The sequence below is a fragment of the Littorina saxatilis genome, linkage group LG1 (genome assembly GCF_037325665.1).
Source record: "Littorina saxatilis isolate snail1 linkage group LG1, US_GU_Lsax_2.0, whole genome shotgun sequence".
In the NCBI taxonomy this organism is placed as follows: Eukaryota; Metazoa; Mollusca; class Gastropoda; order Littorinimorpha; family Littorinidae; genus Littorina; species Littorina saxatilis.
The window spans coordinates 21,607,002-21,629,626 of NC_090245.1; the positions used below are offsets into that span (position 1 = coordinate 21,607,002).

Below are 22,625 nucleotides of genomic sequence, written 5' to 3' on the forward strand. Positions count from 1 at the left end.
ATCGTAACTTTGTCTGTCTGTGCGTGCGTTTGTGCGTGTGTGCGTGTGTGTGTATGTCTGTGGTAGAAACTTTAACATTTCCGAGTCTATGTGTGAGTGGTTATCCAAGACTATGGATAAAGCTCGCATAAGATTACGTCACGGTCAAAAGTGTTTGACGTCAATTAATGCATCATGACGGCATGCCTCCCTGTAGTCTTTCTCTCTCGCGTGGTGTGTGTGGTCTCGGTCATTGTTATTTTGAGCGGGCCGAGACTATTTGGCAGTCGTGTCCCTGTAAGTAGGCTACATGCAGACACAGACAGATCTAGATCTAGTGTCTCTCTTTCTTGCACAGTCGTCACCTAAGCTAAAGGCTGTTCTTAACCAGACGAACCTTTGGTTCGCGAACTAGGTTCGTGGGGTTCGGCGAACCTCAAGACTGGTTCGGCGAACTTGTCTTGGTTCTTAACCAGACGAACCTGAGTTTTCGAACTAGGTTTGGGAGGTTCGGCGAACTAGGTTCGGGGTTTGCAAGTCATGTCTTGGGAACCTTGAAGATCGGGCCGAACCTTTGACTCTTCTGCCAAGGAGGAAGACAAATTATTGAAAAACTGAATCTCAATGGCGGACGAAATCACCCAAGTCAAAATTACATTTTCTGAGATTTTATAAAAACAACGCTTGAACGAAAAGGTAGAATGGTGACTTCCGTTCGATTTCAAGTTAAGCTTTTCACTTTTCCGAGCAAGACAACCGCTGAGAGTGAAAAAACGCCGCTGTTCGACTTCGAAATTTCCAGTCGTAGACGACCTTCGCTTCTGCAGCATTGTGTTAGTGCAGGTGAGGCAGTGTTACTCATTTCGCTGAGCTCGTTTTCGTTTTGTTGTGCATTAGGATCATCTAGTATGATATGAATAAAAGCAGGAATGACTTCGGCATGTAAACGCATTGATTTTGTCGAAATCAGCACAGCAGTAAGCTAGATTCTTTCTGCTCAATTTGTTTAATTTTTTTCTTCAAAAGTTTATGACTTTGATTTTGATTGTTTGTTTATCTCATCGGCACAACATCCATCAGGCAAAATATCAATATGTTGAATGATAACGTTGAGATAAGGAAGTTCACACATTTATCTGCTTGCAACAACAATCGCAAGGACAGATCTATCTGCTTCGTTGACTGCTAGATTTTCATTGAATTTCCCAAGTAATGAGGATCTCGTTTTCAATTAGATCTGGACAGTGTTTGTGTTCTTAGATTCATGATTGACCATGCAGGCTGATTGAGATCATAACATTGTGTTTGTTTGTGCTGGTGCAATGTGCAGATCAATGGCCCGGACCGCAGGATGACCCAGTGATCAATACAACTTGAGTTCACCACTCAACATTGTCTTCCACCTAACTCAAGGGCAAAAATAAAGGTACATGCTGGTGAAATCATTGTGCAATTTATGTCTGTGAAGATCAAGATAGTTGTTAGCTCTAACTGATCATGCTTATTATTATCAAGTTACATACACACTCCGCCCCAGCACCACCCTAAACCCATAACAACACTCTCCAGTCCAACTACCCCCACCCTTTCGTGCAACATATGTTGCCGTCTGTACCTTGTTTGTGGTTATGGGGAGTGCTCAAATAGTTCCATAACTGTTAATATAAATTAAAAGTACTGAGAGTTTCATTTTCCATTGCTCTTCCCCTTCCTCACGTCACATTACACACTCCCTTTGCCCCATCCCCCACCCCCTCTCTCTTTCTATGCTCTCTTTTTTCTTTTACTTCTTCTTCTCTTTCTCTCTCTCTCTCTACCTGTATAAATCAGCTCTCTGGTTGTTGCTTCTGTAAGTGTAATGTAAAGTTCTACATCTCTGCATTTGTATTGTCATTTTTCAGAATGCCCTTGTAATAACTTCAGCGTCTGCCCATGGAGTCTATAAATGTCTCAAATGTGATGTGATCAAGAGGATGCCGCAATGATCCAGGTAATATTGCAAATACTCAAACTGATCTAAAAGCAGAAGCATAACGTGATCCACAAACATTTCTGCTTAAACATTACAGGGTTACAGTACACCCAGAAAAACAGCTGGATGTTAGTGCATAATTATCTGCAAGTGCAAGCAACATCGACCCTCTCCCCCTGCTCTTTTTCCATCAGCAAGAGCAACATTTATTTTCATGTACAACTTTTCTAGTGCCTCTTATGTTGTATAACTGTTGATATTTAAATGAAGCAAGTGTTTGTTTTCAATGGCACTGCATTTCCCATACACACACACACACACACACACACACACACACACACACACACACACATTCGCATTGTCTCTGTCTGTCTCTGTCTGTGTCTCTCTCCCTCTGTCTCTCTCTCTGTCTGTCTGTCTCTCAGTCTCTCTCTCTCTCTCTCTCTCTCTCTCTCTCTCTCTCTCTCTCTCTCTCTCTCTCTGTTTTTACATCAGTAATTTTGATCACTTGCACTTCACTGGGATTTAGTTACTGAATCAGTCATTCAGTGAGAGTGTTATGTAGAGTAAGAGTATTGAGTCTGCTGCTGCTGCTGCTGTTGTTCTTACTCATTACTGTTTTTTCTCTCTGCATAATTCTTGTTCTCCCTTAAAATGCTGGTGTTTTTTTCATCATTACAGTATCTGTCCATTGAGTCTGCGTCTGAGCTGTGATGGGACCAAAAAGATTCCAGAATGAAAGAGGTAACTTTTACTGATCTTTATTTAGTTTATAGAGAAGTTGGTTCACATAATGCATTACAGAGTTGCTGCCTTTTTAGATATATTAAACATTGTACCAGTCATTACATGATCAAACTGTGTTAGCCACCCCACCTTCCCCGGTTCCCAGCTATCCTTCTATCCCCGCCTCTAAACCCCCACCCCAATCCTTCCATCTCCCCCAAATCAAAGTACACAATTTCAGATGTTTTCAAATGCATAACATACTGCAACAGTCAGGGTCTTTCTCCACTTAAAGAGTGTGAGGTTTTCTTGGTAAAATTGCGATTTTTGTCGCTATGCGCAGAGTGCGACCGTTTTATTTGATTTTTGTACTATAAAGGCAGATATTCAAATAAAAGAAAGTCTTGCATGGGGAGGAAGGAATATGCATGAGGCTTTTGACAAGACAAACTGTCCTTATTAGAGTCTAAACATACGTTCCTACCGTTAGAACCAAAATGTCAGACATCATAGATGCTCCAATTAAACAAAAGAAGGGCATCCTTTTACTTAAACATAATTATACACTGTACCGCACATTAATAACCTGGTTGTGTTCTGTGGCAGTGCATAGTGGGAACCTTTTTGCTTAATGAATTTCACATGTGTCTGTAACTTGAATCTCCACCAAAAGAAGCTGGACGTAAAAAGGGGTGTCTAAAAAAAAGCGCCCTATTTCCTTTTTGATCTCTTTTTTTTTTCGCAGTCAAAAATGTGATTAAAAAGAAAATAGGGAGGTTTTTTTACCATCCTGTATAGTCTTGTTGTTCCCATGTAAAAACCTAGTCAAACATGTGGTGTCTGATATGCTGGGTAATATGGTGAGGAACATGCCTTTAAAGGCCCAGTCATAATTGTGAAAGCCGTTCTGCTCAGCTGGAATTTGATGAATTTTGTTGTTGTTGTGTTTAATGAAATGAATTCGCAAAAAGGAAAACAATTTTTTTTACTGTTCACACAAAGCACTTGTAGATATTTGGTATGTGCCGCATGTCAGGGGTGGTCTTATTCAATCAATCAATATGAGGCTTATATCGCGCGTATTCTGTGGGTACAGTTCTAAGCGCAGGGATTTTTATTTTTTTAATTTTTTTTTATTTTTATGCAATTTATATCGCGCACATATTCAAGGCGCAGGGATTTATTTATGCCGTGTGAGATGGAATTTTTTTACACAATACATCACGCTTTCACATCGGCCAGCAGATTGCAGCCATTTCGGCGCATATCCTACTTTTCACGGCCTATTATTCCAAGTCACACGGGTATTTTGGTGGACATTTTTATCTATGCCTATACAATTTTGCCAGGAAAGACCCTTTTGTCAATCGTGGGATCTTTAACGTGCACACCCGAATGTAGTGTACACGGAAGGGACCTCGGTTTTTCGTCTCATCCGAAAGACTAGCACTTGAACCCACCACCTAGGTTAGGAAAGGGGGGAGAAAATTGCCAACGCCCTGACCCAGGGTCGAACTCGCAACCTCTCGCTTCCGAGCGCAAGTGCGTTACCACTCGGCCACCCAGTCCTAATACATACAGGTAAACTGACAGGTACTTTTCCACAGTGGAACCCCCCTTTCAGACCCATTCATTTCAGACTTCCTCCTTTTTAAGATCTTGCTTCTTTAGATGTTCTGTGACGGGTGAAGTGGCGCGCAGTGGTTAGACGTCGGCCTCCTAATCGGGAGGTCGTGAGTTCGAATCCCGGTCGCTGCCGCCTGGTGGGTTAAGAGTGGAGATTTTTCCGATCTCCCAGGTCAACTTATGTGCAGACCTGCTTAGTGACTTAATCCCCTTCGTGTGTACACGCAAGCACAAGACCAAGTGCGCACGGAAAAGATCCTGTAAACCATGTCGGAGTTCGGTGGGTTATGGAAACACGAAAATACCCAGCATGCCTACTCAACGAAAGCGGAGTGAAGCTGACTATGCTCTCAGAGTATAGTGTGGGGAACCCAAATGGGCAAACAAGCTCACACGTCACCAGAATTTCTGGAACGCTGAAGAAGAAGAAGATGTTCTGTTCATAACCTCTGTAAATTACCCCCATTTTTAGACCCCTTCCATTTTAAGACTTGATTTTCTCACATTTTTTAAGGTCTTAAAAGGGGTTTCCCCTGTACTCCTAAAAAACCCTGACCCACAAAGTAATTTAATTATAACTGCTGTAATCGTTCCTTCCGTGTGCTATTATCTGTGGGTTTTTTTTTCTTTTCTCCTGTGTTGTCTCATCCTCTGTGCGCCCTGAAAGAGACCTCCGGGTCGAAATTGCCGTACCTTGTCTTATCCAGCTGTGATCCCGCCTTCGTATTAATGTGAGGGCAGTACTTTTTTTAAACTTTCAATATTGACTGTACGTTTTGCATAAAACACCAATAATGAATTAAAAATACATCAGAAAATTATTTCCTCACTATACACAATAACCCCTCATTTAAAGGCTGACAAAGTCCTATTTAATTAGTTTACTTACTTCCAGGGCTTTTCCCATCGTTGCGGGGATGTATAAATTAAGCTTCCTGCAAAGTTTTAGGTTTGAAGTCCTTACCAATTACAAGAAATAATCAATTCTTAATAAAGTTTATTGCTATCTTTAGAAACAGTTCTCCAGGGCTTGGGCTATTTTTAGACCGTCAACACAGACAGTACAGCTTCGTCAATCCCCGCGTGAAGGAAATCGCTCACCTTCCACGTGCAAAACGTAGTGATATTGACACGCCAGATTAGCGCGGTAGCGGATTGTGCTAAGCAGAAAAGCGCGCTTTTCTGTATTCTTGTTAACTTCGCAATTTCCGGAAAACATCCACTTTCACTTTGAGACTGTTCTGTTTACATTCGACACTATCAACACCACTTTGCAATACTGAAATAATTTTTTTTGTTTTCGAAAGCTACAGCCAATCGTTATTATATCCCCTTAGGTACAGTTTTATAACATTATTGGCACATGTAAACAATAGGAATTAATTAATGAACGCTACGAAAAGGGCAGCCTTTAACCTATGAACTTGCAACTGTGTTGACCTGTGTAATGTAACATAGACCACCACCATCTCTGTCTCTCTCTCTTACACCCCTTACCTGTTCGCAAACCTTTACCCAAATGTATGCTAAATGTATATACTGTACAATACAAGACAAGACATGGCAAGACAAGACAAGTTAGGAAAAGGTTGCCAGTAGGCCAATAGAGGGATGACAAGACAAGACAAGACAAGACAGGACAGGACAGAGACCAAAAAAAAAAAGAAAGAAAAAAAGAAAGATAACTAATTCGGTCAACAGATGTAAAAGAAATAAGCATTTGTTTGGGTTGAATGTTTGGGTGTCACCCTGTATATATTTGTATTTTTGCAGGACAGGGTCGAGTTGTGATGATGTCAGGGCGACTGAAGACACACCAACAAGTATTCTTCGGAAGTGTTTGGAACACAAATGAACATTATTTCATAATAAAAAGGCGGCTGACATTGATGTTCATATCGGTTCATGTTCATATTCTCAGCACAGACGTGTGCTTAGAAATCGGATGTTTAAGAACAAGAGACAACCCTGAATAAAGCCTTATGAAATATGGTTGGAGCTGGATCAAAAGTGTGTGTGTGTGTGTGTGTGATTGAAGGGCAACATTTATAAATGATGAGACAGAAAGCTAAAGCACATCCTTTTATCGTACGTTCCATATCGTCCTCCTACTTTAAATGCTTGCTAATACAGACGTTCTCCAAGAAAACGTCTATCCAGTAATGTTTTGTTTATCGCAATGAAAGCTTTTTTTTGAGAAGAATGAAGAGGAATCAAATTTTTTTTAAAACAAAAACCAAGACCAATTGAATTGCTCAAAACGTAAAGAAACAGGATGATTTTGGTTCAGTAGTACTATTTGTAGACCCTTAAAGCAATACATCCACAAGGGATTCCAGTGTATCAGTGCAAATAGAAAATTTCTGATATAACTTGAAAATTAAAACAGACTGAATTGTGATAAAAAGAACCAAAATCCCGAGTAGTTTTTTTTTAGGTCTCCCTCTTCACTCAATCCCCAAACTCATATTCTGTACCGAAAAGAGCTCAAACACACACGTGGACAGACAGACACGCACACACACTTTGGTAAACATCATGTATGCTTCTCGACTCTGCTGATCCACAATTAGAAATATCGCTATCATCATTTATTTTTGGTCACCGTCTTTCCCTTTTCACAGGCAAGTTTTTTTGTGTAGCATTTCCCATAGAACCCCGATGGCTCCACGGTAGACACAATGATCAGTCCATACCAGTCATGTTATTTTCTCGAATCAATTTATAACCTTTAACCCAGGAGGGTAAATGACATAGAAGGCTTCGGGTAATCTTGAACTTTAATGTGTTAAATTCATAGCTCATAATTCAGAGGCATTCAAGCCTCCAAATTTGGAGAACCTGCACTTGTAGATCATAACAAGTCTTTTAGATCCCTTTAAAGTCACGGAATGAACTCCGATGAACTGTACGAATCATAGCGTACTCTGGTACGAATGCATTTTGTTTACAAATTACATGCGTCAAAGAAGGAATTATCCGTGTCAGCGGACAGGGGAGGCAACTTTGTCGTGTAATTGAAGTCCCTTGGTTGACAACCTACGCCATTTTCGCCGATCAAACAACCAAATTAATTAATTATGCTTAGGTTTGGAGCTTAATCCGTCAATTAATTTCATGATAAATGTTCTTGGGCTTGATTACAGGTACTTGGATCTAAAATAAGTAAAGTATGCCACTCGATTCTGAGCTATGAATTTAACACACTAAAGTTCAAGATTACCAGGCTTCGTGCACCATGATCAAGTGGGAAGGAGAGACCCAAATCGACAACCAGCACGGAGTTACCACTCAATCGGTGATTTCGTCTTGGAGGCAGCCATTTTTGGAAGGGGAATAACTTACTTGCTTTTATTGTCGACTCGGAGTGAGCTCCCCTCGTTTGTCGGCGATCCAGGTTTCGTGTCTTAACCGGACGAACTAGGCCTTGAGTTTGCCGAACAAGTTCACCCAGTTAAGACACAAACCATGGTTCGCGAACCTTAGTTCGGCGAACCAATGGTTCGTCTGGTTAAGAACAGCCTTAAGCTTACTGTGTGTGTGGGTGTGTATGTGTGACGGAGTGATTGAGTTTGTGTTACTGTTTGTCTATTTCTTACGTGAGCCTTGAAGGCTTCGCCTCTTGTTTTAATTAGTTTATTTGTTTATCACAAGTGACACTAACGAGACTCTAATGATTCAGATGCATTTATAGCGAATACTACATGGCTAGCTGGGTCGCACCAGATTTACACGAGTTGCTTATTTTTAAAGATATTTTCGATATTTGAAAAAGCAGCTCGTGTAATCGTGTTATCGTTTAACTCAATATTTTTCGTTTTTGTTTCCAATATCACCAGACAAGAGAGGGACGGGGGATGTGTGTTTTTACGTGCCCATGGCCGTGCAGAGGGAGATCGGGGAGATCCTGGTGGTCGCTGACTACAGCAAGAACCAGCTGCTGCTCCTCGACTACATGAGCGGCTGTGGACATCTGGAAACAATCAATGTCAACTCACCCGTGTCTCTGGCCAAAAACCCCGATGGCAGGCTGTGGCTGAACTGTAAGGTCTCTGGTGAAAAGTCAGAGATTCTTTGCTTTTGAAGCTGCTACAGAAGCCATAACCTAGTCTGACCTTGAATAGAACTTAGCGAAATGTTTTCGTCTATATGAGTGGCTGCGGGGTTCTGGAAACGGTGGATGTCGCCTCGCCCGCGTGTCTGGCCAAAAAAAACCGATGGCAAGCTGTGGCTGAACTGTAAAGTCTCCGGTGAAAAGTCAGAGACCCTTATGCTTTAGTTGGAGCTGCGGAATTGGTCACCTAGGCTGACCTTGAGTAGAATTTAGCAGGCAATTTTGGACAGGGTTTAAGCAGAAAATGGGATCCGGGAAAACTCGCGTAAGATAATGTCTGTAGTCTCAAACTTTGCAGACGGTGAGAACCGTAGCAGTGTGTTGAAACTGAGATGAAATTTTGATGAAAAGCGATAATTTTGACTTTGAAATTCGATTCACTTCGTAACACTTATTTTCATGTTCAAGGGACATAACTACGTACATGGCGAACTGTTGATAGAGAGAGTTGATTCGGGACACTGTTCTTGAATTGAACCCTCCCGTTTACTTTCCTTTGTTTATCAGATCTCTAAACAGCGCTCTGCCTCATTATTTCGTTAAAAATCTTTTCCGTTTTTTGACTTTTAATGCAGGTCATTCTTGTATGGAGCGGAATAGTGTAACAGCAAAAACACGCAAGATATGCGCACAGAATTACCTGCATTGTGAAGGTAATTGATACAATTCTTTGGGGGTAATTGGTAATTGATAAATGTAAGTCTCATGCATGCAAAGATTACTTAATGTTGCCAATTATAAAGTCTTGTTGGTTTTTGTGTTTGGATTTTTGGGGTACCATCATTTGAGGGTCCGTCACGTGATCCCTGTAAACAAAATCCTCAATCCAAAAAATGTGTCAAGTATCCAAAGAACGCGTCTTTTAGGGCATGGAATTCGAAAGTCTGAATAAAATCACACGAGAGTATTTTTGTTGTTGTTCCCCAAGCACACAATCGTGGGACATTTAATAATACGAATACTTCAACATTTGCAATATCGCATAGCATAATTGAAACATAAAGCATACATCCAAACATCGCTGAAACAAGATTCTTGGCAATAACGAGTTTCAATAATTGAAGCATTCTATTTCGTTAGCAATGTGCACTTTAATCACAAAAAGCACAGATATAGCAGATATAAAGAGAAAGAGGGAGGGAGAGTGGGGGGTGCATGTTTGTAAAGAAAGAAAACATGTAATTCTTAACACCCATATATTAGACAACGGCACAGTTGTGAGTATTATCCGATGTACCAATTGTAGCTCGGGCCAATTCCACGTATATAGGCCTATTAGCTTTGAATGCTCAGTGTCTTCTTTTAAGTCAACTTCCATTTGATGTGTGCATGTAATGTTGCCTCCCATTTTCGCCACAACACTTTCATTTAACATCAGCGGATATCAAAACATCATAGTACGCGTTTGTCCTTTATACACATACATCATCATCTTGTGCGCGTTTGTTCAATTCATTGCTGGTTCTTACAATCAAATCTGTTTTACGCGTAAAGGCTTTAAGCGCATATACACAGCCAGAGAATGTAAAAATCAAAGTTCAAATCGTATTTTGCTTTAAAATTCTGTATAATAAACTTGAAACATTCCATCATATTTCATCGTGTGGTTCATGAAGTATACTCCTTGGACAAACTAAGCTTCAAGGAAAACACATTTCCTTTTCAAACTTGATATTGTAAAATAAGTGGTTGTGCCAACAATTCTTTGCAGTTGTTGTCATTACTTAAACAAAACATCATTCCAATAACTATTGAGATTTTTGTCGTTGAGCTTATTCGACTAAACGAACTCATCAACCTTGGGATAAACAGCATAAATCATACTTTCCGCGTGTGTTTGCTGTTGTGAATATTTCTTCTTTAATCAGTTTCATCGTGCTTGTTAATATCTGATACCCAATTGTCCTAAATTTGCATTAATTCAAACATCTGTCTTTCTACTTTAACTTTTATGGTAGTTTTTTTTCCATACAAATTCAATTATTTTGTTATCTGACTCGGGTCAAGTATATATCTATAACTATATACGGCTTGTGTGTGTCCGTGTGTCAGTTCGCGATGCACGGCCAAAGTTCTCGATGGATCTGCTTCAAATTTGGTGGGCATATTCAGGTACACCCCGGACACAATCCAGTCCATGAACATTTTGAACACGTGCTCTAAGCGCGCAGCGCTGAACCGATTTTGGTTTTTCTGGTTTTTGTGTACATCCATTCCCAGTAACTCTTCCTTATCTTCTCCACTGTTTTGCGCGTTTATTTCCCTTCCTTCGTTCCCGGCGAAGCCGGGTATTCGGCTCTACCTCTTCCCGGCGAAGCTGGGTATTCGGCTCGACTTCTTCCCGGCGAAGCGGGTATTCATCTAGTAGTCTATATATATGCATATAAACGCGCCATTTTGAGGCTGGGGGTGGGGGGGGGGGGTTATGTTATATATTTTCAAGTCCCGGATTAAATAACGCTTACACGCTTGAATTAGTACGAATTAGTAGGAATGAAGAACATTGTTCTCAATCTTCACGAAAACAAACAAAACCATGTACATAGCTTTGCCATAATCTCAGTGTGTATAGGTTCTCGCCCAACACTCCTTTCGTTTACTGTAAATATTCTTATGTAACTACGAAAGTAGTCTTGTGTAATATCAGGGCTCCCCAAAGTGCGCGTCCCTGCGTCCTATACGCATTAGAAGCCGAAAACACGTACTAGAAATTTATGGAGGGGGTCCCGGGACGCATTAGACTTTTTATTTTAAAACGGGTCCTGGGACGCACTAAATTTCCTTTATCGTGCGTACCGTAGATACCATTAATGTTTTATAAGTACACTGGGACCTTTTGGCTTTTGGAGCCTTAGGACCCTCTGACATTCTGCAATGGGGGTCCATGGACCCTCTAAAAAGTGAAAGTGGGGGTCCCGGGACGCACTAAGAGCGGTGTCCGTGGAGAGCCCTGAATATACTCTTCAGGTTTCTGAGAAAAAAAACACGGTTATTTGGGAGAGTACAGATGTGTCAAGGGAGACAATAGATTAAATGCTTTATTGTCGCCTGAGTTTTCCCGCATGACATCGTCGTTTAGAACCTCCGCTGCATCGGTCCATTTTCGTAGATGATACCATCGTCTTCTGACACAAACGCCGGGTTCTGGTGGCCAGTGGCTGCAATACAAACAGACAGCATTAAAAGCTATTTGGTTAACTGAGCAGGTTTTGTGTAAAATATAATATTATAATTATACAATGAAACCTCCATTTAATAATTAAAACAATTTAAGACTCCCTCCCTTTTAAGACCTTTTTGAGATTTTCTGTTGATAACCTCTGTATACCTGTATAGGACTGGGTGGCCGAGTGATAACGCACTTGCGCTCGGAAGCGAGAGGTTGCGAGTTCGACCCTGGGTCAGGGCGTTAGCAATTTTCTCCCCCCTTTCCTAACCTAGGTGGTGGGTTCAAGTGCTAGTCTTTCGGATGAGACGAAAAACCGAGGTCCCTTCGTGTACACTACATTGGGGTGTGCACGTTAAAGATCCCACGATTGACAAAAGGGTCTTTCCTGGCAAAATTGTATAGGCATAGATACAACATGTCCACCAAAATACCCGTGTGACTTGGAATAATAGGCCGTGAAAAGTAGGATATGCGCCGAAATGGCTGCGATCTGCTGGTCGATGTGAATGCGTGATGTATTGTGTAAAAAATTCCATCTCACACGGCATGAATAGATCCCTGCGCCTTGAGTCCGAGTCTGGAGATACGCGCGCGATATAAGACTTGATATAACATATATATCTACCCCCATTATCTGTTGATAACCTCTGTATATCTACCCCCATTATCCACACTCCCTTCTTTTTCACACCTGACATTCTAACATTTTGGAAGTCATTCTGCTTTTCGATGAGCAGCATACTTAGACAGACAGATGTACGAACGCACATCCGCACATGCGCACTAAAACACACACACACACACACACACACGCACACGTACGCACGCACGCACGCATGCACGCGCTGACGGGTCTGCATACTCAAAAGCAGATACACAAAACGACTGGAGTTTTTTTCTTTGATGGCTCCGCTTTAACCCTTGCGTCCAAAATAAAAAATAACAAAAATATTTTGGCATAAATTATGTTGTTGATCTATTTCTTCTTGTGGGTTTCATTGTCGATTTCTTTTGGGTACGAATTGAACATTGTTGTTGTTTCTGTTGTTGTTGTTGTTGCTTCCTTCATCTTCTCAGATTTCTTCTTATTATTATTTGGTGTCAATACCTTTAAATTGCAGCGTTAAAACTAGTGAAAAGTAAAAGTACAGGATGAGAACTTACGCGTTCTCGTGCCTTGCTTCTTGGTTCTCTTTGGCTTCGTCTGCGCTCGAGTCTTCGGAGGGGGTGTCTCTGCTTCCGTCGGGCCTATGTCGCACATTTCATAACCGCTTAAAACCCCTGCAGTAGACACAAGAATTGAATAGAGCAGTTGATATGGATGCCCTGTTCGTGTGTGTGTGTGTGTGTGTGTGTGTGTGTGTGTGTGTGTGTGTGTGTGTGTGTGTGTGTGTGTGTGTGTGTGTGTAGGAGAGACTTCATCTTCCCCCTCTCTCTCTCTCTCTCTCTCTCTCTCTCTCTCTCTCTCTCTCTCTCTCTGGGCGGGGACGTAGCTCAGTTGGTAGCGCGCTGGCTTTGTAGCCAGTTGGTCGCTATCAGCGTGGGTTCGATCCCCACGTTCGGCGAGAGATTTATTTCTCGGAGTCAACTTTGTGCAGACTCTTTTCGGTGTCCGAACACCCCCGTGTGCACACATGCGCACGAAAAAGATCCCACATTCACAGCGAAAGTCTCAGGGCTCGGAAAACACGAAGACACGCATGCATCATCTCTCGTCTCCGATTATCATGATCGTATTTTCGATACTTTGACGAGACAAACCCAATGCTGGTGTGTCGAAGAAGACAGCCACAGCGGGCTTGTTCGAATCAAAGTATCACACCATATCTTCAACGTATTACCAATACCTGTCCCAATATAGACCAGTTGGTCTAAGAGGACGTTAAACCCTAATAGTCAGTCAGTCAGTCACTCTCTCTCTCTCTCTCTCTCTCTCTCTCTCTCTCTCTCTCTCTCTCTCTCTCTCTCTCTCTCTCTCGCTCACTCTCTCTCTCTCTTGATTTGTTTGTTCTTATGCATGCCTTTCGACTGCTTACAGCAGAGTGCGACACAATGTCGAAAACGAAGTGACATTGGGTGTGTCTGACGCCTGCATATAATGATTCAATGTCACTACAACATTTACCTTTAGCTTGCGTATTTTGAGTCTCAGCGTTGCTTGCCCGCGGTTCTTCAATGTTTGACGCTGCCTGTGTTCGTGATCCGCCGTCTTTGTCTTTGTTTCTTTTGACGACAGAAGCTGTCCACAAGCAACAGACAGACAAACAGACAACACACACACACACACACACACACACACACACACACACACACACACACACACACACACACACATACATTAAATAAAGTAAAGAACTGCACAGTAAAAAAAATTACTGTAAACATAGCAGACAGATATCTAAGACAAGATTTCCGCTATTTATGTTGTGCAGTGCGTCGTATAACCGGTCTGAGAGGGAGATAGCGACCAGATGACAAGTGTGAAGGATCTGAGAAGCCGCCGAAGTATCATAACTCTAGACCAGCATAACTGAAATTCGACTGGATTTCGCGAAGTTATTGCAAGGTTATGGTTGTCCGTATAGTTAATAGAGCAGAATTTTGGGCGCCATTTGTTAAATTGATTGTATGCGTCATTGTTATTAATTTTGTTATTTTTTGAATAAATTGTTTAACCCAAAAAACAAAACACGGTATAGAAACTATAACATTGATGAAATGAACATGTGAGCGAAAGACAGGACAAATGACAGAAAAACTCTAGGGGCACCCAAGAATCAGCACGCACAAAATAGACACATACCTGAAGAACAAGGCCGAACCAAACCACACCTCCACAGAACAAATACCACCACCAGCACAAGCACAAGCACCAACCCCACTGCCAGTCCACACGCCAGGCCTGCGCCCAGCCATCTGAGGCGTGCTTTCTCCAGAGATTCCGCATCCACTGGAAAATATTTAGTATTTCCATTTTTGAATAGCGCACCATTACTAATCCGGACTGATTTCAGGTGTCCTGCTAAAGTTAAATACTGCGATTAGGCGGGACCATTTTTGTTTAGTTCATTAAAAAATAACTTTCAAAAACAAAGCGTCCCAGTCTAGCAGCAATATTCTTTAGCTGGACATCTAAAAACAGTCCTGATTGGTCAGAATTGTCACGTGATTTAATAAAAATGGAAGCAACAAATCTTTAAAAAAAACCACAAAAACACAGTGACGACAAAAAAACATATCGTAATGCACAATACGAGCACTATCAATTTTTACGATTCAGGAAGTTAAAGTAATTCTTTGACATAAGAGATCCTAATTAGGTAGCTGCTTAATAAAGCTTACACAAAACATCAATTCGTGAATTCATTCTCTCAGTGACAATATGCAACCACACTTACCAGCAACATGCAGTGTGTACGTCAATGACGCCACAGTCGATTCGTTCCACACTAGCTGACACGTAAACGTCGTGCCTGCGTCATCAAGATGTACGTTGTGACGTATCAGTTGCGAAGAATTCGTCACAGTCCATTGCAGGGTTGCAAGAGGAAAGCCAAAGTCATTAGTAATGCAGGAACAGTCGAGGTTCGAGCCTTTAATGACGTAAGCAGGGCAGGTGTAGTTCAACGGTGACGAAGGCTTACCTAGTGGTCGAAAGAACAACAAACACAATTACAAACAAATAGGTTAAAAAGTAGATTATCAAAGTCGAAACAAGAAAAACTGATTCTAACAATACCAAATAATGAATCCTTGCGATGCGCAAAACGATGACCACGTCATACTGCAGTTAATCTACCTGTTATGTGACTGTTACACAATATAGCAAATTGAAGGCAACGAGCTGCACAGCGTATGAAAACGGTTGCATGCGACCACCTTTGTTTCGCCGCTACACGGTTAAACGTGTTTTTTTAACGTCGCGTACAGCAAACTCAAATCGTCACTATTGTGTGTCAAGTTTGAAAGCAGCTCTCGCCGCACGTTGTATGCAACGTGAAAAATTTTAACAAGTGAATCAATGCACGATGCAATGTACCCTGTGTAACAGCTCCCTACACGAATACTGTGTGAAGTTTTCAACCAACTTCATACCACAAAAAGAATGCATGTAGTGAAATTTGCTCTAATTACTCACGGATGACTGCAATCTCGTAGGACGTCGAGCCCTTGAGCTGCCCGTTCCACGTCATTTGACACGTAAATCTGCGTCCGGCGTCGGAATGCTTGACGTCACTGATCCACAAGAATGAGGAGTTTGTGCTCTCCCATTCAAGGCTGGCAAGAGGGTTACTTACGTCATTTGTGACGCATTCGCACACCACGTCAGATCCTTCTGTGACGAAGTCAGTGCAGTTGTGCGTCGGAGATGTCGCAGGCGGCCCTGGTTTTGAAAAGAAATTGGATTATTTGTTTAAATTAAAAGATTTGCAAATTCTGGTTTTATTCTGCCAATATAAATATTCCACAAAATAGCAGTCGATATTTCTCCCTAGTGTTTAGGCCTAAAAAAAAAATAGGTGTGGTTACGGTAACCCGACCTACCCTATTTTTAGGAGCCGACCCTATAACTTTTTATTACATTTGTCAACAAAACAAACAAAAAACAAGAAAACGAGTGCAGAAAACGCAATGAAAGCGAAAGCGCCCGAGTCGCACACTTATTTCCCTGTCAAGTAGGTTTAATTTGTACACATTAGAAAAAAAAAGTTTAAAAAAAAAAGTGATTGCCTACCTTCCTTCCCTATTTTTTTTGGCTATGTTACCGTAACCACACCTATTTATTTTTTTTTTTGGCCTTAAGCACAGAACCTTCAATATAAATCAAATACTAAAACGGACAAGCCATACACAAACTTAGCAAAGGTTCCTTTTGATGTCAGATTGTTTGTTTGCATGTTTGTTTGCTGCTGAGGTGATGGGTTTTACGCCAGTGAGAGCTGTTATGTTTATTTGTTAATAATTTACTTGCGTGTCCTGAAGTAATGGTATGCTTGCTGGTGCCATGTTTGCTGGGTGTATAGTTGTAGCTACTGCTGTTTTTGTTGTTCGTGTTTTTCTTATTGACTATAAGCGATTGGACGGGCACTGGTCCGACTTTAGCCATATCACTAAATCCATTAGCCTCTAATTTGTGTAACTTACAAAAGACATTGAGGATGTAGGTCAAAGAGTTCATAAGCTCCCCATTCCACATCAGTTCGCACGTGAATGCCTTGACATTGTCCGCTCGTGTGACGTTGAACAGTGACATGTGGTCTGTATCTGACCCCACCCAGCGCAGCGTGCCTTCGGGACTGCCTACGTCAGTAGTGGCGCACGTGCAGTTGACGTCATCACCCTCTGTGACAGTGCTGGGACAGTTGTCGGTCAGAGTAGCTGCATAGGGTTTACCTTTAGGTGCAAAGGCGAGAGAAAAATAAGGAAATGCAAATAACTGTAATGAAAGGTACTTGGAGTATGTCACAACGTGTTGATTTAAGGTGAATTGCTACTCCACACGCCGCGCCCTGCTCTACTTATTCTATGCTTTTTATTCTACGACAACACAAACTTGACACACGTTATGTACGTGTCCAAGGTAAGCTGCTTTAGCCATGCGGGAAAGAAGTGAATCGGTATTTGAGCAAAGTTGTTTAACCTTGAATCTAAAACCTGTAGTGTAAAAATCTAAAAATCAAACGCTTTATCATCCTTTTACAAGACACGAATTGCAAGCATTCAACATGTTGTCATTGTCAACCTCTTTCTTGCATTCCACACAATCAACCGTATATTTTCTTTAAACGAGTTTGAAGGTACCGTCCCTCGCGTGTACACAATCATTGTTCACCACCATAAAGGTTTTCGCGTGTACACAATCATTGTTCACCACCATAAAGGCTTTCGCGTGTACACAATCATTGTTCACCACCATAAAGGCTTTCGTGTGTACACAATCATTGTTCACCACCATAAAGGCTTTCGCGTGTACACAATCATTGTTCACCACCATAAAGGCTTTCGCGTGTACACAATCATTGTTCACCACCATAAAGGCTTTCGCGTGTACACAATCATTGTTCACCACCATAAAGGCTTTTGCGTGTACACAATCATTGTTCACCACCATAAAGGCTTTCGTGTGTACACAATCATTGTTCACCACCATAACGGCTTTCGCGTGTACACAATCATTGTTCACCACCATAAAGGCTTTCGCGTGTACACAATCATTGTTCACCACCATAAAGGCTTTCGCGTGTACACAATCATTGTTCACCACCATAAAGGCTTTCGCGTGTACACAATCATTGTTCACCACCATAAAGGCTTTTGCGTGTAAAAAGGACATCCGTTCACTTGGACACATATCAAAAATCAAAAGCCTGGCTCCAGTCTGCGCAGAGGGGTGGTTGGCCGAATTGATGTCGAAGATTAACAAAGGAGTCACTTAAAAATGTATTTCCCCCAAAAAATCTCATTCTGCCATTTGATTTTTGGCGTGCGTTTCAGTTCAAATAGAAGTTTTAAAAAAATGATTTAAAAGCAAAACAAAAAACTCTTCAGACCTCACGGTTATGACGATTGTTGTGTTACAAACAGTCGTTTACATTTTGTAAGAAAAATTATATCCGTAAAGATGTATCGTTTATCCACGACAAAATACACTTAACGATCTTACGAATGTGATTTGTTGAAGTGAAGTTGGCCTGAAATCTGTTTCTGCCTGGTGTGATGACCGCAGAAAGATTGTACACGCCATCCGATGTAGGCAGTGATGACGTCATGTTGCACCAGCCTCTGACGTCAGACTCGCCTTCAATGGACGTGGTTGTCATGATTTTGGAACCGATTTTAGTGTCTGGTTCTCTCTGTAGAACACGAAGAAGGAAGAAGAGACAGCTTAAAAAACTCAAAGCGAAAAAACGGAAACGGGAAAAAAACTCCTCTCACCCAGAGTATTTGAGGAACGTTAATGATTTAAAGACGTACGCGTTTGGACAGAAAACCATTTGTCGGCTTTAAAAATAATACAGTATGCTGGTGAAACAAAGAGGATAAACTGAAGGAAATTCAAAGGATGATCTAGGGCGACACTGTCGTTGCTCACAGTCCTCGATCTACTGCTGACCCAACAGATTTTAAACAACCAGTTCCGCAGAAGGTTTGCATGGAGATTGAAAATCTTCGTATTCAAACCTTACAAAGTGGCTCATTCAAATTTTCTTTAAGTCTTCATATTGAAATCAAACTAGATTTTTGGGGAACAAACTTGTTATAAATTATTTCACGACAGTAACTGCAGTAATTGTTCATCAGCTGAAAAACATACAAAGATCCTGATTTACAAACAAAATGCGAGGCATCATGGAAGTTGAACTTAAAAAAATAGCACGTAGCTCTCACCCCCTTTGCCAAGAAGAACTGGCAAGCGTATCTACCCATGGCAGAGAACATCTTGCTGACGTCACAGTGGATGACGACTCTCCAGGGTGATGCTGCTGTGCTAAACGTCACACTGCAAGCTGCATCGAGTACCGGATCTGTGCAGAAAAAGACTGCTTTAGTTCTTTTGATATCTCTACTTATAGTTGTGTCTTAATGTTCGATCGGTTCGCCTGGTCCAATCAATCCCTGTAATAACACTTTTCACAAAGTTTAAATTGTCAATCTCCTCCGCACGCTTATTCAATCGTTATAGAAAATATAATTATGTCTCACGCTTTCCTTGTTTGCCACTACTAAAGCAAACGTGTACGTGTGCAAGATTGTATGTTACACGTTTCCGATTATGACAAGACCGGAATCAAACTCACAATCGTCCATCCAAAAGCCCAAAAATGCACACATGGCTTTCATTTCTCCCGCTGTTATCGTTTCTCCTCTTCACAAATTCTTCAACACTGAGAACACTGCGAACGGCATCCCAGACGACAGTACTGTTTCCATACGCGAATTTAGCTGCCCTTGGAAAGTGGCTCGCTCATGAGGCCTGTGAGTCTGAATTTAGAAGGACAGAGTTGTGTACAGAGAAGACAAACATACCATAAAGAACAAGCATTTCGCGCATGCAGACACAGAAAGACGTCATAAAGAATGCGATGCTTCAAAAGATACAGACTGTGACGGTAACTGTGACGTCATTCACACATACCTAGACGTCATTTATGGCGTCAATACTTATCTGTCAATAAGTAGATCTCTCTACAATCATGCCTGGTGTGGTAAGCCTGTCAAAGCGCGAGTACTCAAAACGTGTTTGTTCTCTCCTCTGTTGAAGCTGTGAGATATAAATGCTATTCAGACTTGGTCGTGTGACAGAGTTTTCTTCCACACTAGATTAGTTGATGTCTAAAGAAGCAATCAACGTATTCTCGTGTGAAAAAATAATCTGTCACACGACCAAGTCTGAATAGCAGGTAATGTTTAATCTTCTCTCTTTCTTTCTCCCCCCCCCCCCCCCCCCCACCTCTCTCTTTTTTTTTTTGTAGAACCACACAATCATTACTTCCTCGCAAGGTGTAAACACTTCCGATTGTACTGCCTTTGTGTGTACCATATTAGTCACATGACGAAGACCCATGCTACGACCCAAGAGAATAAAGAAAAATCGTGCGTCATTTCTCCGGTCCCGCGTACTTACGCACGAAGTCCGTTGTGCAGCTGTCAGTCTTCTGCTGTTGTGCACACGAAATTGTAGAGTTTCCAAAACGGGATTTCCCATCGTTGATTCTCTCTCTTTTGTATTTCTTTGTATTTATGGTGAGCACTGTCGCATTCTTGCCTGTTGTCAGTGCAAACATAGATGGCTCTCCTTTATCGCATGAAAAGCTTGTCCAAATCAAGCCATTTGACAGGGTACAGTTACCGATTTGAAAAGATGTTCCTCTGTTGGGTGTAAACGTCCAGTACCAGGTGTACGATGTCTTAGAACTGTAGTCTTTGTCGTAGCACGTGATAGTGTTCACAGCGTTGTCCACAACTTCAAAGACACCGTCCGTGCAAGGGTCCAGGTTCAGACCTTACACATTTTAGGATAAACAAGAAGAAAAGGAGACGTCATTTTAGAAAGAAAATAACTAAAAATAACAATCAACCAATAAGTAAGCAAACAGGAAGAACAGATTTTTTCAAACCGTTTTTTGTAACCCGACCGATCCTATTTTGCTTGTAACACACATTTGTCAGTTTAGGGGGTTCTAAGATATAGGCGAGACTGTGATAAACAACTCACAGGCGAGCACACACACACACACACACACACACACACACACGCACACACACAAGCACGCACGCACGCTCGCACGCACGCACGCACACACGCAAACACACACGCACGCACGCAAACGCACACACACACACACACACACACACACACACACACACACACACACACACACACACACACACACACACACACACACTCTTTGCTTCCCGTTACGCGTAAACTGACCTATTGTTTCGCGAACAATCGGCCTCTACACGCTTGAAAAGGGTTGCGTTATCCGGCGGGTTTTTTTTCTCAGAAATACATAGAAGCGCTCAGCGTCTTCAAAACAAAAGCTTTCAGTCAACTGCTTGAGAAAATGGGTTTCTAACTCCGTCATGTGGGGGACATAAACTTTCCTATGTATCTCCGCACCCCCCCACCCCCCCCCCCACCCCCACCCCTCCCGACATTCCCCGACCCCGTTTGTTGTTCGATGGTGGTGGTGGTGGTGGTGGCGGTGATGGATCTGTTTTTGTGATGTTTCTGCTTCTATTGTTTTGGTATCGTTGATGATTCCGTTGTTCATTGTAATGGTGGTACAGTGGTGGTGGGCTTTTCTCTTTATCTTGTCTTGTTGTTTGCCGGTCAGTTGTAATCTTGGAATGTTGCAATTTACATATGCTACATGCATAGTTTATCTACAATGAAGTTTTCTCTGCCATTCATAGAGCAGTCAACAAATATTGAAAACTTGGTATCATTGGTTGGAGGATTTAAAGGAAAAAAATGTCGTACCCCGAATGGCTTTGCCGTGAGGGTGTAAAACTTACATTTGCAAACATGGTTTTCTGTTGATTGTTCACACTTTCAAATGTCAAACAATCACTATCTATTGCCACGCTTACTAACTGTAACCATGTATTCATATTGCAATCAGAAATCGCGCAAGCAATCTTCCAAACCAATACCTCTGTACAAGTTTGAGTCTTGGCTCTTCCAATAACAGGTGCATGTAATTCTCTCCTGCCAACCGGTCAAACTAACTGATTACACTTTAGTCCTTGTTGTATTATTTTTTTATTTTTTTATTTTAAGTTTTTAACTCTTTTTCTTTTCTTTAAGTAGCCGTGTATTGATTATAGGACGCGACAGGTGGACAGAGTAGTGCTCCTACCGATGACAGTTTTTATTTCGAACATTAATTTTGTTTCGAGTAAGAAATAAACAACATGTTGATTTCATTTTTCGAGGTTTTACTCAAAGAAACGTTTAACTAACATCGAATTGCAGATGACACTGCTAGAAAGATAATCACGCTGACACTTATGATCAGTCCTCAGTATGGAGAAACATGTTACACTCCTTACTCACTCACATCCGAGTTAGTCACAAAGTTTTCCCCCTCATACTCAGTTGAAAAAAATACACCCGATGTCAAATATTGAGTAAAATGTACATCTATTTGTTGAGCTTACCTTGAATTACAGAAGACAGTGCGAGAAAGATGATCACGCCGACACTCATGATCAGTCTTCGTAGAAACATGAAACACCTCAGATTCATTCACGAGGACAACCCCCGCGTCTGAGAAAGAACAAAGACTGCACACAGCCGATGAAACCGGGACGTACAACAGTAACTGATTACCATTTGTTCGTACAACCCCCGCGTCTGAGAAAGAACAAAGACTGCACACAGCCGATGAAACCGGGACGTACAACAGTAACTGATTACTATTTGTTCGTACAACCTATACGCAATCCTGCACGTGTGCGAAATCACTCATTTATTTCCCTTTTGAAACTTGTTGAATTCGCTTTTGATTTTTGAAGACAATAGTAATTGT

The 22,625-nt window shown here is 41.6% G+C and overlaps 1 protein-coding gene and 1 long non-coding RNA gene across 2 annotated transcripts; one reads left to right on the forward strand and one right to left on the reverse strand.

The window, feature by feature from the left end:
- The first annotated feature begins 351 nt into the window (after nucleotides 1-351).
- Nucleotides 352-6,349, forward strand: LOC138964555 (uncharacterized). Its single transcript, XR_011455138.1, has 5 exons — nucleotides 352-822; nucleotides 1,310-1,405; nucleotides 1,881-1,969; nucleotides 2,633-2,695; nucleotides 6,077-6,349. It is a non-coding gene; the product is annotated as an uncharacterized lncRNA (long non-coding RNA).
- A 2,975-nt stretch (nucleotides 6,350-9,324) lies between these two features.
- On the reverse strand, nucleotides 9,325-22,483 carry LOC138964560 (uncharacterized). The gene is made up of 11 exons (XM_070336555.1): nucleotides 22,255-22,483; nucleotides 20,213-20,590; nucleotides 18,976-19,112; nucleotides 18,251-18,440; nucleotides 16,732-16,980; nucleotides 15,725-15,970; nucleotides 14,985-15,230; nucleotides 14,390-14,536; nucleotides 13,712-13,825; nucleotides 12,751-12,867; nucleotides 9,325-11,575 (listed from the first exon to the last, which is right to left on the reverse strand). Exons 1-11 carry the CDS (start codon nucleotides 22,340-22,342, stop codon nucleotides 11,493-11,495), a joined length of 1,995 nt encoding a protein of 664 aa, XP_070192656.1. The 5' UTR covers nucleotides 22,343-22,483; the 3' UTR covers nucleotides 9,325-11,492.
- Nucleotides 22,484-22,625: the final 142 nt, after the last annotated feature.